The sequence below is a fragment of the Perca flavescens genome, chromosome 3 (assembly GCF_004354835.1).
Source record: "Perca flavescens isolate YP-PL-M2 chromosome 3, PFLA_1.0, whole genome shotgun sequence".
Lineage (NCBI taxonomy): Eukaryota > Metazoa > Chordata > Actinopteri > Perciformes > Percidae > Perca > Perca flavescens.
Window position 1 is genome coordinate 27,425,006 of NC_041333.1, and position 17,420 is coordinate 27,442,425.

General features: G+C 38.9%; 1 protein-coding gene across 1 annotated transcript; it reads right to left on the reverse strand.

Moving 5' to 3' along the window:
• Positions 1-242: 242 nt before the first annotated feature.
• On the reverse strand, positions 243-13,934 carry mpzl3 (myelin protein zero-like 3). The gene is made up of 6 exons (XM_028573676.1): positions 13,653-13,934; positions 10,439-10,605; positions 3,720-3,933; positions 2,647-2,803; positions 1,950-2,019; positions 243-1,712 (listed from the first exon to the last, which is right to left on the reverse strand). The coding sequence occupies exons 1-6, from the start codon at positions 13,747-13,749 to the stop codon at positions 1,626-1,628; spliced, it is 792 nt and encodes a 263-aa protein (XP_028429477.1). The 5' UTR covers positions 13,750-13,934; the 3' UTR covers positions 243-1,625.
• Positions 13,935-17,420: the final 3,486 nt, after the last annotated feature.

A 17,420-nucleotide genomic window follows, 5' to 3' on the forward strand; every position in this document is an offset into this window, starting at 1 on the left:
TGGATAAATAAGGCAAATCTACAGCACTTCACCTTGGGGAGGATTGGATCCTCCTCTCTGCTAAAGAGTGAATTTAGGTTGATTAACCAATGTTTCAGGAAATGCTGAGTAGATGTACATTGGAATGGTAAAATCGGAGTGCCCCCCTCCCCAACAACATTTGTCTAGAAAATAGAGTCCAGACAGTTAGCTGCATTTTTTTAATTTCTTTTATTAAATACATTTTTGAAATCTTTGTTTTTTGCTGGCCGACATGAATAAGCTGTTGCCATGGTAGTTCAGATGAAGCAGGAATGATAATTGTTTCACCATAGCAGTGTGTGAATTATTAAAACCTAGAGGGCATGAATGAGCTAAATGAGAAATAGAAAAAGAAATGAGAACTTATTGTTATCTGTGTGTTTTCATTGGCGGGTTTTTATTACTTCTTTTTATGACTCAAGTCCCACAACTGCAGCATGTAGATGAAACAGATGCTGTGAGTGAAGATATGGGTCTCCAGTCTGTCTTTACAGTTTTTAGAGGAATGTTCAAGAACATTCATGAATAGTGCAAAAGACCAAACAAAGAGAGAGCAAAGGAGAAAATGGTGGCTGTATGCTATCAGCTTTACCAACAAATTGTCTAGGTTCGGAGATGCATCAAGACATGGAACAAAGTATTTGTATTAACTTGCTGGAAGCACCTTTTAAAAATTTCATGTCCATTCCCTCACAAAGCCAAAACAATCTGCTCTTAAACTATTTATTTATCAAAAAAAGAAAAATCAACAAAGCAAAACTGTGCATCCTAAACAAAGACTCAATCCTGTCACTGTATATTACATAAGATCACCACATCCAAACTCAGATGTCCCCAAAATATACTGAGTAGTAAGGTCAACACACACACACACACACACACACGCACGCACACGCACACACACGCTGAAAATATAGGACATGTACTGTATAAATAGTACTAGGTGGTCACGGTTGACATTCAAATCAAACTATATATTTTCTGTCCAAAATATTCAATAGTAAAGCATATAACAGAAAGGTTCCACTACAACTCAAAGACATATTTTATACAGCCGCTCTGACACAGGCAATAAATTAGACATCAGACTATCTCCTTCACATTAAGAAATACATATAAATCCTTAAGATATAAAAATAGATACAGTGCTTGTCTAGGTGTGTGTTTTTTTGCATGTACAGAGTCAGTTGGTACCTGACTGGCAGAATGACACTAGCTGCTTACTTGTACATACAGTACAGAATAAACAATACATACAATATCTCATCAAGACTACAAGCTCTTAAATTTAGGAATCAAGACCTCTTGCTTGGCTTTGGGAATTTAGAAGCTTGTAGGCAACAGGTAAATTAAATTATTGACATCATTTATTGTGTACATATAATGCTGGAGATGCAAAATTCAGATTTTCTCAAGACGAAAATAAAAATATTATTCCAAAGGATTCACCTCAAAAAAGTAAACATCACCAAAGTGACTGAATAAGTGGTTGACTGTGGCAAAGAAGACATGGATCCAGCATTCATTTCCATTCAATACCTCCCACATGTAAGGCACTTGTAGGTCTAGATGTTGTAGTTACATCTCCATACCAGCAGGGTTCTCTAGCACTGAGACTCAGCATAGCCTTCATCCACAGGAGGCTTCTTTTTTAGGTTGTAATACCCATCTTCATCTTCATCTTCCAAGTCCTGGGCAGACCAGAAAACAAGACAGATAAAATACCATACAGACAGATACACACACACACACATATACAGACCCAGACAAAAAACAACTACATTGGAAAATTCAATATTTCATAAACCCTCAAGTCCTGTTGTCAGACATAGAGGGCATGTAAAATTAAACATGAAATGGATCTGCCAGACATGTCTCATTAAGTTATTTATGGGTTGGAAGATATATTGAAACGTTCTGTACCGTACCATCAGATATAGGTTACAGCATGAGGCCCTCTTTTCTTTGGCCTCCGGTGGGTGGATGCCATACTCCTCTCTGATGAATGCAGAATGGACAGCAAAGATGGTTAGTAATGACAATAATCACACTCACAATTTCCATGAATAAGCCTGCCTGTTACATTTTGACTAATGTAGTGTATGCTCTAAAGATGTATGCTAAGCTATGCTAGCCAGCTGTTGGGGGATAGATAGATAGATAGATAGATAGATAGATAGATAGATAGATAGATAGATAGATAGATATCACAGTACCTCAATAAATAGCTACACTAAATGGTCAAAACAAATTTTCAGATTTTTTAAATAAATAATTATTTAAATAATCAAAAAAACAAACATACTGGGACTACGAGTTGCTGCTCATTGTTTTCATAATCCTGTCCATGTTGTTTATGCAATATGTTAAACGTGTATTACAAATTAGCACTGGCTTGTTTACCATTTATATTCCTGTAATACATCGGTCATCCTCACTGATGCATAGCACCTTTCGACAACAAGCAGACCAACTGAAATCAAACCTTTAATTTGAGCTTAAATTCTTGTTTAACCTTCATCAAATTAGCAATCCAGAAGACCATTTATAACCATCAAAGCCTGCAATGACTATCATTACCCCCAGGAGGCCCACAGCAGTGATTGGTTGAATAAATCTACTCACCCCTCTGTGACCTCTATGGGTGATCTGTAGGCCTTTGATTGGTTGCGCCGTTTCTTGGGACAGAGCATCCGGCCAATCAGAATGAGGGTGATGATAGCGGAGGGGAGGAGGACGAAAGCGAGGAGGACCGCAACATCAGAGAAGCGAATGCTGGGCACTGTGGAGGAAGATGTGAGGTCATAAGAAACACATTAACAAGCTGTTTATGACCACACAGACCCATGACATCATGCCGGCCATTCTCACTTACAAAAGCATTACTTTCATAGACATATACACTATATACAGCACATACAGTATATACACAATTCTCCACAATAGCAGTAAATAATCACTTCTTATCAATTGAGTAGTGAAAATATGGCAATCACTTAAAAGAAGAAAACTATTGTGAATTATGAAAAAACAAATATTTTATAGTTTGGGGAAATATGACAGCAACTGGTTAGCTTAGTTTAACATAAAGACTGAAACCAGAGGGAACCAGCTAGCTTGGCTCTGTCTAACGTTGATTATTAAACACACTATATCTTGTTTGTTAATCTGTGAAAAAACAACTATTGCTTTAAAAAAAAAAAAAAAAAAAAAAACACTTAGATTTTAGATTAGTTAGATTATTCTTAGTAGATTGACAACTTTAAATGTAGGTAAAAAATTAGAGGTCTGTAAAATTCACTAACTTAGATGTGATGAGTTACCCTCCACTACATCCCTGCTTCTAACCATCTACAGTCTGCTGATAGCAGAGACTAGTTTGTATGAGCCAATATGGCTAACATCATGACAGGCTAACTCAAACATTACATATGTTTGGATTAGGCTGCTATATGTGGCTGGCAGCGGCATTTTTAAACTACCTCTTCTCAGCCCTGTGTCTGCATATAGACAGTGTACAATTTATTGTGATAAAAAGCCAAATCCAGACACTTGAGGTGAAATAAGGACATGCACTGATATTGATTTAAAATCATGCATTTCTGAGAAGATAATGATTATTCATCAAAAAAGTGCATCTCAGGTAAGTAACAAGTGTTTAAGTGTGCACACAATTAGGAAGAAGTGAACCATCTTACCTTTTGGTGTGACAGTAAGCACAGTGTGAGCAGTCGGGGACCCGTGGACATCAGGGGGGTTCCTGACGGAGCATGTGTAGGTCCCATTATCTTTCAACGTGGCGTTGATCAGAGAGATGGAGGCATCCCCGCGTGACGGGGTTCCCTGCCACCGGATTCGACCAGTAAACTGACCGTCAAGTGGAGGGAACGCCCGTGAGGAGAAGTGGAAAAACTGGTGAGTAAAAAGAAAATTATGTATTTCATTTGCATGAAACAGATGGGTGTGGTCAAATAGAGTGTGCCATGGGCAAGGATGTAAAATGATATCTACAGTAAGTCTTTCGGTACTTGGAGGAAGGGGAAATGAAACAAAAGTGCATGGCCTTAGTGACTAACACAACTTGATATAGAAGATTTAGGATGACAATATAAATGCTGACGTACAGTGATGTATTATGCATGTATTATGCATGAACAGCAGTCTCACCTGGAAAGCAACCACTAAATAAACTGTAAATCAATAATGATCAGTTCTATTCTTCAGAGAGCATATAATATGAATCAACACTCCTGAATCTAACGTATCAGTTTTTTTGCCTTAGGGAACGTTTCTGGAGCAACAGGTGGTAGGACAGATGGTGGTGGGACATTTTCTTTTGGCAATATTGTTGATAGAGTGAAGAAGCCGGTCTCTTCAGTCTAAGAAATATGAATATAAATCTGATCAAGTACAGGGCCAAGAGAGGAAATGTGTGTGCATGAGTCTCACTGAGAGGGAAAATCTGAACTACAGGTGTCTCCAAAACTAAATTTTCCTTTCAGTTAAACATTTACCACATAAGTAGGTTTTCAACAGCAAACTCCATCTCGTCGTTACTCCCACGTCAAGCTGACCCAGACCTCTCCACAACATGACATCCAAGTATGAGTGTGTTGTGTGTGTGGGTGGAGAAGGGGGAATGAAAATGTGAAAATACACTGTTTTTCACAGAGGAAACTAAAAGTATAGAGTTTGTGTTTTAGAAAATTGACAATAGATTTGGTGGAGTTACATGGAGACAGAGGGGTTGATTCTGAGTATACTTGCTTTCATCTTTCCACTATTAGTCTTAGCTAGTGTTTGTGTGCTGCATTAAGTCTTATGTTGTTGTTTGACCACATCATTTTCTATACATCTTATTTTAATGAAAGCTGAAAGAAAACTGACAAAGTAAGAAAAAGACAAGCAAAAACAATTGAAAGTGGAACTGACCCAGGGTTCAGGTAGAGGTGAATACTATATTTAATCCATCTATATATATACTGGCATGAATGAATGTAAAAATCTGGACTGCTGAAATTGCAATTCACCCAACATAGTGAGAATGAAAAAAAAACACATTTTAAAAGGGGTGATAGAATGCAAAACCAATTTTACCCTGTCATAGTTGAATAACGACAGTTCGGTGGGTAAATAGGACATACATAGAAGCTCAAAGTCCCACTGACACCCCTTTACTATGAAAATTTCATATTTTGAAACTGCCGCTGAAAACGGGCGAATCCCAACAAAGCTGGAAGTTGACGTCAACCTCCCAAAAACCGGAACCTTTGTCAGCCCATGGGTGTATTAAGAGAACGGTCACGCCCCAACATTTACATAGGCTACACAACTGACCTGAGGTCAGGTAGTCTTCTGAATCTAGGTCGCGCAGATCTCTGCTATTCCATTACAAAATTCACTTCTGAAACTTTTTTATGCGAGAAATCAACTATGTAAGGCTCAAATATGGGCCGTTTTACGAAAATGAATGGCTAATTGCAAATTTTGTCCGACTGTGTGTCGGAGTTCAGCCTAATAAAATAGCATTCTGGCAATTTTCAGCCCAACCAATGTTACATACCCAATTAGGAGACCTTAAGGAACAGTGTAAAATACCCTATATAATCATTCTATCACCCCTTTAACTGATTCGTCAATAGAAATTGTTGATTGAAGGGTTTTAAACATCACAAACTTGAATGGTGGACACAACTTGTTACAGGACCAGAAAGGAAACTTATTACATTAAGATAAATAAATAGTAATGTAAGTGTGAGTGTGTGTGGCATGTTTTGTACTAAGCTGGTTGATTCGGATAAGGAACATGAAGACAGAGGCTTTTAGATTACTAGTGCAGGGCCCGTTTGGAGGGTGTGCCTGTTTGGAACGAGCTGACTGCTTGTTTTTTTTGTTTTCTCCACAAATTTATTGTGTAAATTCTCACAAACAACATGTGACACAATAAGCATTATGAAACGCTTGGTTCCCAGTATTGCTGCTTGCAGCATTGTCGGGTGGCGTGCCCGTTCAAAGCGTTAGTGAGAACAGCTCATTCAATGGTAAATGAATCTCTCTCATTCACCCATTCACATACACCGATGGTGGCGGAGCTGCCATGCAAGGCGCTGGCCCCCCACATAACGCGCCCGTAGCCTTGTTGCTTCTCCTCAGTCAGAAGTGACAGAGAAGGGTGACTGTGGCGGCCGCAAGAGGGAAAGACATAACGTCGCCGGACACTACTGGCGTCTTTCTTCTACAGAAAGTCGCTAATCGCCTTTTTAAACCCCCCCGACTGCTGTACAGCGGCTTGTAGGCTCTTTGTTGGTAGAAGATGCCAGTGAACTCTAATCAATGAGCCGTTAAAGGATGTCGCAACACCCCGCCCCCGGTGCTGTACAGAGCCCTCGCAACAGCGTGCTGCATGTGACGTCTTGAAAGACAAACACACACTCAGAGAATCCTCAATTTATCGTTAGATTTGCAGAGCTGCATGGCCCTCTGTGCTCTCAAAGCACAGCAGAAAGGAGATGGCAATTTCCTCTAAAAACAACGACGGATGTTTTTGCATCTAGCCAATAGATGCAGCTCCTTTCATGTTAGACTTAGGCAGTAAGCAATGTGTTCCTTTTTAACAGGGTTCACCAGCGACTTCTGAACTGCCCCATCAACCACTGTCTGTATTTTGCATTACCACCCCAAGCACACCTGCTATTTTGGTTCATGTACAAAGTAGGTGAGGCAGTGCAAAGTGCAAAAGGGACATTTGAAGTGGAATATAAATCAGAGGGTGTGGTAATTAATAAATACAATATCAGCCAGTCACATCCCCGGTCTCATCGCTCTGCACAGCTGTGTCAATCACAGTGACGCATGACAACAACAGCTTAAATGAAAAATGTGCTTCTCTCGGTCTACAATGTGAACACACAGCGCGACAAATCTGCAGCCAGAGGCAGATGGTGTGGTTTTTTTTAGCAGTTCATTGTTAATTTAATGATGATAGAAGCAAATAAAAAAAAAAGAAATGTCTGGTAAAGCAGTTCATATGATCACATCGACACAATGCGGGCAAAGCACATTTCTAAGTCAGTAAATTACCAAATCGGTCAGAGTGCTGCCTGCGCTGGTCGTTATGCCGCCACCAAAATAGGAACCAAAGTGTTCTAAAAAGGCACAAATCTGCTCGATTTAATAGAGAACATCAAATTATAGTAGAGTAATGTCCTGCCACAATTAACAGGTTTTACAAATGTTTCAGAAATCAGGGACAATCTATTTCAGGTTGTGTCGCATCAGGGTGTTTCTTTATCTGAAGATAGTAACTATATAGTGCTTTATGACAAATGTAAGTGACTGAGCCTCTCTGAGATATTTTCCTAACTTATGGGCATTTTCACACCCATATTTCGTTTGCTCTGGTCCAAATCAGTTCATAAGTTTGTAAACTTGAGTGTTTTCCCCTTGGTTTGGTTTCTTTTCAAACAGAGAAAGATCCAAGCAAAACGAAATACATCACCACAAACCACGCAAGAACATTCACTTTGCTTATTAGTCAGACGTGTCTGGGGTAAGAGCAAGAAAGTAAATACAGGAAAATGATATGTATTCTGGTTTGACAATGGAGATGCGAGTGGCGGCTAGCTTTACCGCAGTATATAACTGTGAAAGAAACATTGCTATGCCATTCTCTGGCTAGCTGCTACTACTACGCAAGCTGCTACAGTTTGCATGCTCTGCCGCATCCCAGATTGCATGCAGACCTGACAGGAGCCATTTAGCTCAAACTTGCAGAGTACATCTGGTAGTTGGGTTGGGTCACGTTCTCACCACAAACAAAGCATACCAAAGTTTGTCTGTAACTGGAACAAGTCTTGGTCTGGTTGTTTTGGAGGTAAACGCTCCAGGGTTTAATTCAACCGGACTAAAAAAGGCAGGTTGGAAAATGCCCTAAAACGCTATTAGTGACTCTTTGCACAGATTTAAAATAAATTTGTAATATAAACCATGTTTTTCAGTATTTCCTCATTAAAAACTAAATGGCACTCAGAAGACTCAATATCTCTGGCAATTAAATCAGATCAAATGTAGGTGAGTATTTATAAACATACAAAATAAAATCCACAGCTTCACAAGTATCCATTCATTTCTCCAATTTACCAGAATAAAATATCTAATAATTTCTGAAACACTATTTCTTTACAATGGCCTACAATACTAGAGACGGAGTACCCAAGGTCTTCATGTGAGGAGGGCCCAAAAAGATGCTAGAATGAATAGCTGTGGATGCGGGGAGGGGACCATAGAAAATGCCTTTCTACAGGGCCCAGAATTTTGTGCTACGACCCTGTGTGTGAAGAGAGCATATTTACGGCCTAAAAGTATGCACTAGGAATAATGTCAACATGGATAATTGTGTATGGCCTTTCAATAAACTGAGGCAAAAAAAAGCAAAAGCAAACACAGAATCACCTGAACAATCACAGACACTGATACAGTTTTATGGTTTTACGCGTTTATCAGCTGCATTTTTCAAAGAGACTGATTGTAGGCCTGGCTGAGGATTTGAGGACTTTGCAGAGCTCAGCCTACATAAGAGCAGCTTGAAGTCACGGACTACTTAAGAGTCTGCTCAGTCCAGAAACAAACATTAAACCCGATGATCCTTTTAAACTTGCGAGAAATGCGGCAACATGGCCAAGGACATTGGATTGTTTTCAACTGGGGCCAACTATTCTCACGGTCAAATCTTGAGACAAGGATAAAACTGTACGACAATTTAGACAGAATCTTCCACTGACTTGGCAAATTAAAAACAGTTCCTAACTAAAGATCATCTCAATAGATTTATTTTTAGCATTACTCAGCAGAATTCAATTGCCAACTCCTCCAATTACATCAGCTTTCACTGATATTTGACTGAACATTCAGCCTCTCTTCTCCAATCTACAAAATGAATTCTCATCAGGACTGAGGTAATTATGCAATTCACTGAAGCACTGCAGCAATTCAGATTGACACTAAAGCATTGGCTGCAAAATTATATTTTCTGATGGAGCTTTTCACATGCTTATTCATGGTCTTTCCAAGTGTGATATACGACTGGGGACACACAGGCCAACAAAGCAGCCAAAACTGCTAATGAAATTGGATGGAAAGTAAATGAAGGCTTAGAAATAGAAATTAAAAACTTCCAGACTTGATTCCATCTATGGGCCGTATCAGGAAACTGCCAAACATTATTTATCTGTGATAAAGACAACAAATGAGTCAAAAGGTAAACGGGCACTGGTGTGGTGTTTTTTTTTTTTTTTTGTAGCAGCTGGCACACCCTTTTTTTTCCTAATACCTGTGCGGTTTTGTGAGGTAATACCATGCTATCTGCTGACTGACGCACACATGCATACACACATAACACAATATGTACCAAGTTCTTCTTCTTCTCCTCCCCCTACACACTTTTAGACCAGACAACTGGATCTTAATGACTAAACCATCAGCAGAGGCACAAAACATTAGCCTCCACTTAACTCTGAGAGCTCCTATAGGAAATGATGGCATATAGGGTTGCAGCTACCACACTATGGATTCCAATGGTCCAAATCCAATTACATAGAACCACACTTGATGGCTATCTTCAAGTACAATGGTGGATTTTTAGTGGGTTGGTCGCTGAAACTGAACCCGAATTGTGCGGGGTTAGAAGGCTGAGTGCAGTTATGGGTTGAGATGGATACATCTAAATGCATTTCGAACAAGACCACGAGACCACCGCATAGGAAGGGGTATTATTGTAGCTGACCAGCCGGGGTTTTCTTGCTGAGGCCTCTTGAAGACATAAAAGCTGGCCTGGAATGTGAATGGGTAAAACCTGGACATTAGCTCAACAGTGATACTAATAAATAAAAAAAATCTTATTTGTACATGTAGGTTCAAGAGTAATCATGCTGGTCAAGAATGCAAATAAAGCAGCCAGATATTCAAACAAGCCATGTTTGTACAGATTGAGCAATGAAAGTCGCATACCTGTACCATGAACATGGTGTGTGTGTCACGTCTTAAAAAGTAAATGGAAATAACTTAGTAAATGCCTGAAGTTCCACACACATTATATCATTTAAAATGGATCAGGGCTGCAACTAGTGATTGTTTTGTTGAAAAATCTGCAGATTATTGTCTTGATTATCTGTCAGATATTATTTGTTTGCAGTTAAATCTTTTAACTATTAATACCAGGTTTATTTGAGTTTAAGCTTTGATTTTTCTTGTCATTTTTGTTTCAAAAATCTAATCATTATAATGTCACAATCTTCAATCGACTAAAAAATGATTTGACTAATCGTTTTATCAAGCAAATTTTTGATACAATAGTGTAATCTAGTGCAGCCACAGAAAAATATATTTTTTTCAGTTATTCTTATAAAATATATATACTCACTGTCAGTGGCGGCCCTCCACTTTGGGGCCTATAAGACCAGTCGACAGTCATCTTACTGGTCGGCCTACTGGTGGAAGTATAGGTGCAGGACAATGTGACGGTATCCCCTTTAGATGCATGGAGCTCTACTGGGGTACTCACTGTAATGGAGGAGACTAGGCAAGGTGCTTGAGGTGAAATAGTAGAAAGAAGGAGCAGAAAAAAAGATGTTAGAAGGACACAGAGGACAGGGATGAAAAATAAAAAAAGGAAAAATGTGAGCAGAATTATATGTTTAGGTGTTCAAAATGAATGAAAAAAAAGGGAGTGGAGGGGGACACAAAGTCAGTGACATTTTACTCACTGTAAGCACACTAGTGAGTAAACAACCTGATAGCATACAGATATGCCCACATTGGGTTGGCATGAAAGTGTTAGCACAGCAAATTTCTCCTGATAGACACTGAACTGAGAGACAGCCTCATACAAGTTTCTCAACAGACAGAGTTGTTGTTTCTGTCAGATTTGCTACTAGAGCCCGACCAATAAAGGATTTGTATAAACTTGTTCGTTTTATTGTCACAACATAACAGAGGAACATCAAAATATATTAAAGTTCTGATAAATAAAATGTATAAAATAATAAATATAAAATCTCTTTTCCGCCGGGTGGCGCACGAGCCCGCTTGCGGTGTGAAGCACGTGTCCGCGACAGAGTCCACAACAGAGTCTGATAACTTTAGACAACATAGGGATTCAGGAGTTTCTCTCTCGGGATTTTGCAGGACAAGATTTTTTGGGGGATGCAGTCACGTGATCGGGATATGACGGGAGTATTTTCGTGGGCTCGGGATGGGAGCAAGGGGACAAGCCTCTCTCCACAACGCGTACCTCCTATGGCGCCATTTTGATGCCAACAAGCACTCACCTCCCGTTAGCATTCCATTGACTGCCATTCACTTTGGCGCCACTTTGACAGCGAATAACTTTACATCTGAAGTGTTTAAAGACTCTATTTGTCCATTGTTTATTTCTAAAGAAACACAACAATGTATAAAAGGTTCCATTACCTTGTATCTCACGTTATGGCTCTGTAGCAGACGTTTTTGTAAAAATAATCTACTGATTGTGTCATAACCACGCGACTTACTGTTGCATAGTAGAGGAATTACCGTATAGTACAGGAGAAGCTCGCAGGCAGTTTCGACTTACATTAGCTGTTTAATTACTAATGTTAACAAGCATTTTAGTTAGCAATAATTAGCCTGTGCCTATGTTATCTCTTTACATATACCTACGCTCTCCGTCTCTGCAAGATTCGCAATGATTGAGATTTCTCTTGGCACAGCTACCAGAAGATTTACAACTTTCAGACAGGTTGCTCACGTCACATCTACGTTGTCTCTCTCAGTTGGAGGCTGCGCAGTAACGCTCAGCCCTCACCGGAAAAGTGCTTCTAATATCCTTCACTGGTCTCCGTCCAGAGCAACAGGACCTGTTGGTCCATTCTTATATACGGTCTATGGATGGGAGCGACAATTGATTCCCGTGTCACCCTCTAACAGGGATGTTGTAGAGTGCACTCTGGTGGACAAACTATGCAACGCCAACATTCATAACATGGTTGAAGGACGTTTCGTCCATTTTTATTTTATTTTTTTTAAATATTAATTTATCGGCCATTAGAAATGCTGATACCGATAGTTCGGAAAATGCCTAATATCGGCCCGCCGATATATCGGTCGGGCCCTACTTGCTACACATCAATCGCTCATATTCCTGTATCTCTAAATGTGTTTTCATTGTTATCAATTCATTGAGAATGCCAAGAGAGGCCAGCCAGAGCAATGTCTACATGGAATGATACTGAAGAGTTGAATTATTCTGCTTCGAAAGAGAACCTTCAAATATTTTGTAACCTTGAGTCATTAGTGCTGTTTTAATTGCTAAATGTTGGTTTCAATTCATTTCCTTAACAACTCAAGAGGTGTAGGAGCAAAGCATGCCAGGAAGGCATCACAACCAAACAAATTCACCCACCCCCCTTTCGTCCATAACACAGCACAGACAACCCGTACAAATTTTTGGGCAAATCCATCTAGTCGACATTAAGATATTTCAGTAGATAAAGGAGAGCTGTGACCTGCTGGTGGTGCTAGACTAAGTTTATCTTACACTAAGGAGTATACATGATATCCTGCCATCAGCCAGATTTATTTACAAGACCCTGGGGTGAGCAAGTCGACAACATTAACAAAGCTATCACTTCATAAAAGTGGAAATCGAGCAGAGGAAAGTTGGTAGCTCATCAGTGGACATGTTGACACGTAGTTTCTACAAGACGTCTGGACATTCAACAGATAAGTCAGAAGGATGATATTGTGATATTTCCATAGCTGTCTTGATGTGACCCAGGCAGAAAGAACTAGCTACATGTGTATATCTTGGCAGACAATGTGCTCTGGGGACAAATGTAGCCCAAAATACTAAGTGTAATAAAAAAAAAAAAAAATAGGCTAATGATACTAATCTGCATTAACATGTTCATGTTTTCTGTGTTCTGAGTAAGATACAGTAGCTATTATTGTACACAGATCTAATTTGTATTATTTCATAAACAAGTCTGATGATTTCAGAGTGAGGCAAACAACTGCCCACAGTTCAGAGCCATGTTTGTAATGGATTTGGCAAAAAGACAATGCTCTTAACTCACTGCATACCAGTTGTCAGAATCCCTCTGAGCATTGCTTTTTACATTGGCCTGGTAGCCCCAGTGGCAGATAACTTAAAATGTAAGATAAAGATTTAAATGGACCAAATTAAATAATTAATAGACGAGCACATATTACTTTAAATGTGTCTGAGTTAACGTTGAACGTCACTACGACTTTATGATAATGTTTACTATATTCTCATGGGAATTCCATCTGCTGTATGTGTCCATCTAACTTCTTCCTCAAGCAGGGGTGATGCGTTAACCACTTTAAAATAAAACATGGGCAGTCTTATCATGGCGTCAACTTACAGAGCAACATTTTTCATGTAGGCCTGGAAATGAAACATGTAGGCTACTATTAAAGATTTCGACATATTGTTATTTTCGACATTATCTTAGTTAGCATGTTAGTCCTAGAACAAACATTAAGCCAAACGTAAACAGAGTTTGTCTCTGTTGTAAGCCAACTTGTGTTGAAACACAGCGACATGAAAACGGAGTTCTGTCTCGTTTACTCACCGAAAAAGCCGATCAAATACAGCAGCAAGACGACATGAGAGGTATTCCCTTTACGCGGTCGACGCATTTTAAGTTGTGAAAACGGGTTCACTCGCATGACGATAAAAAAAAGTCCAATTTGCGTCAAAGCTTCGGAAAAATTCCGTCCATAATCTAGTTTGCCATGACTCAGTCTCTCCGTCGCGTCGGTAGACTGTGGGCTGATTATCCTACCTGACAAACAGGTGTATCAGGAAGTGGCTGTTCGGGAACAACATCCAACTTTATGCTTAAATGTTCGTGTGACTGAAGTGTAAATCTGCGAGTTTATATCCCATTGTAATAGTCTAGCAACTAGTTCAATAACCCACTAAAATATAGTCTATACAATAAAGAGACGCTTTTAAGTTATATTATATATATGTTATGTAAAATGTGTGAAAGGGACTGAGTGTAACAATTGGCTATCTTTTTTACATTAACTTGTCAACTAAATCATAGCCAACCCATATGTTATTGGACGACTACTGGGAGAAATGTATAGTAGCCTAGTAGCAGTAGTAGTAGTAGTAGTAGGCCTAAATATTGTAGGTCATTTTAGCTAAATAAATATATTGGAATTTTCAGGATCTTAATTTTAGATGGTATAATAATAATAATAATAATAATAATAATAATAATAATAATGAAATGAAATTATTGCTGAGGATAATGTTAGTCAGTTAGGCAGTTTGTCTCCCCAGATGATGATGATCATGAGCATGAGAACATAAGACTCTTGTGACACGCATGTCTAAAACAGGCATGGGCTGTGGAGCCAAAATAAAACCATATTATTATATACCACATTCTCTTTGCACACCTCTCCATACCCTCATATGACCCCTCTGCATGGAGGCCTGAGGCCCAGTCTTTCCATTATCTCCCCAGCTTCTGTATAAAACCATGGATGCTCTAGTCTAGTGGGACTCCACATAGGCATATTTATTCACTATCCCTGTCCCCGATCTTCTGTCTTTACTGTTGTAATAATCTCTATGGAAGAAGGTATTTGTTTTTCTTGCCTTTGCTGGTTCAGTTTCACTCTGATGTAATGCTGTATCTCTCCACTACATGTTTAGACAGAGTCCTTTTGAAGTTTATTTATGCCTTTATTTGGTCTGGATTGTCAGTTACATCTTTACATCCATCTGGTCTGCCAGGAGCGTTTCCTCCATCCTGACAACAGAGATGCTGTAGTCGTGTTGCATAATCCCATTTTATTTCATGACACATCAGAGAATATCAAATGAGAGCAGCATCCTCTGTTACTCTGGGTCTTGCGCCCTCAAATACACTGTGTATGTATCAGAAGTGTGCCATAATCTGATTCAGTTTTTGACAGAATTACAACCTATATAGATGGACGTTTTATATACATACAGCATGGCGGCATATTAAAAAATGTTTTCTAAACACATATTCCTGTGTACTGTGAAGAAATCTCATCGTATTGCAAAAACAATTTGATATAAAGGAGTTTGAGGAAAATGCTTATTCCTTGAGTTGAATATTGCACCCTAATTTGATTAAAATGAAAAAAGCACCCATGCCTAGAGCTCTCTAATAAGGGACTGTAAAAAGTAGGGTTGTTATACAATTAATAGAAATTACTCTGTGTGATTTACTGCATAACTAACTTCTAATTTACTGCACCCCATGTGAAAATAATTCCTATGAGAAAGGGCCAGGACAGTGAGAAAGGGCCCAATAACAATGACATTTTGGATATAATGGTGTCTCTGAAAGCATTTTTTTAACTAACCTTAACTTAACTAACAGACATCCAGCAATGTCTTTATAGACAGGTGCAGTAACATACACATCATGTTTGCTTTATGCTCTTATCTGGCTGTGCTGTGTGTTTATGATCGGTTCCTTCTGCTACATCCAAATTCATTGAAAATCTCTGTGGATGCTGTGGATGTAGAGAGACCTAGGCACAGGCTTGCCACTTACTGCATCCATTCACAAGTAGTGTTGTATCTGTTCAGTATTATATCTGTTAACAGTATAATATAACAGTTCCCACTCTGAGGCAGGGATACCAATTCCTTTTGTGAATAGATGCTGAGTTAAAAGATTTGTTTTACCTGGGAGCTTTCAGAACTTATGCATTCCACATTGTTGTATTGTGTGTGAATATATTATATAATCTGCTTGAGTTTGATGGAGGCTCCCAATGCTCTGTTGGAAGATAAAGTTGAATGCCTCTTACTGTACGGTACTTTCACACACACACACACACACACACACACACACACACACACACACACACACACACATAACACAATGTAATGGTGTGTGTGTGTGTGTGTGTGTGTGTGTGTGTGTGTGTGTGTGTGTGTGTGTGTGTGTGTGTGTGAATACAGGGGCTCTCTGTCTGGGTACAGTAGTGTGGTCTCAGTTTCAGCTGAAATCTTTTCAGTCACAGTGAAGGCTCTCCCCACTTACTGGCTTTCTGGCAACTCTGGTCAACAAGAGACCTCTTCTTCTGTTGTCAACACTGTAGGGGGCTAATTACGTAAGGTGATTTAAATTGTTGGGGCCAGACGGTGTATGTTACCATTATCTTACAGCCAAAAACGTGAGAGTCCTTTTGTATTTTCATCAGTTTATATGTACTCTATGCACTGAATAGTTGATGAAAAGACCTATCTGCTAAACTCCACTATACTGTATTTTAAAGGTTTCACATACAGAGAAAACTTTTGTATGTGAAGTATGACAGCACATTAGCCAAAATATGAAACAAGACAGAAACCATAAAAAAGTGGGAAAGAGAGTGAGAAAGACAGACCTAATTTCCTCATTGGTAAAGATCGCACACATTGTTTCCCTACTTTTCTTCAACAAACAAACTCCAAATTAGTCTATTCTTTACAGAATTGATTCATGTGTGTTACAGTAATGAACTTATAGAATAGACTTAGATGGCTTATTAAATGAATATATATATATATATATATATATATATATATATATATATAATAATAAAAATCTGTGGAAAGAATGGTTGAGAACAGACAGCAGCAGTAGGACAGACATGATACATAAACAAGTCAGTCTGGACTAATGCAGAAAATTCTTCATTCAGTTATGTTCAACATTCAATATGTTTCTTTTTTTTATTTGGAAAAGTGCCAAACCCATAAGCAGGAGGAGGTGGAGGTGTTGGGAACAACAGCGAATACATGCCTGGTGTTTCAGCTGATTGCTCCGCTGCATTGAATGTTTAATTTATTTCCTTTTTTTCCCCCCTATACTTTCCTACGTTTGCCTTTTGGCAACCACCAGAGAACGAGCATGAACTTTCAGGATGCAGATGTGGTTCCTTTTGTCTGGGTGGAGAGAGGAATAGCAGTGCTGATAGCATAGCTACAGTCAAGAAAACATTCCTCCAAATGAAAAAGGTGTTGTGTGTGTTCTGGTTTATTCATGATGCTGTCACTGGAGAAAATAGCATATCTGCTTTGTCTACATTGCAAAAGTCTGATGATTAGATGTTTAAGATAGAAAATGTTCTGATATCAAATTCATTTCTAGGCTTTGCTAAAACAATCTTTGTCATATTACATTTACAAAATGTCTTCTTTACCATATGTCACATATGTATCATGTTGTTTCTGAGTTAACAACCTCTACAGTTATAATCTCTTATAAAATAAGCCCTGAACATGGTTATTTCCACACCCAGAATTACTGAAGTGGCAGAATTATTTTGGGGCCAATGTCTAAGACACTTAGGTG

Bases quoted from the DNA above. Each gene is read 5' to 3' on its own strand.
- mpzl3 (XM_028573676.1), bottom strand. From the start codon at position 13,749: ATGCGAGTGAACCCGTTTTCACAACTTAAAATGCGTCGACCGCGTAAA. The intron at 3,934-10,438 runs GTGAGTATATAT...TTTACTCACCAG, and splicing joins GTGGAGGGCCGCCACTGACA to TTTTTCCACTTCTCCTCACG. The intron at 2,020-2,646 runs GTGAGTAGATTT...TGCATTCATCAG, and splicing joins CCCATAGAGGTCACAGAGGG to AGAGGAGTATGGCATCCACC.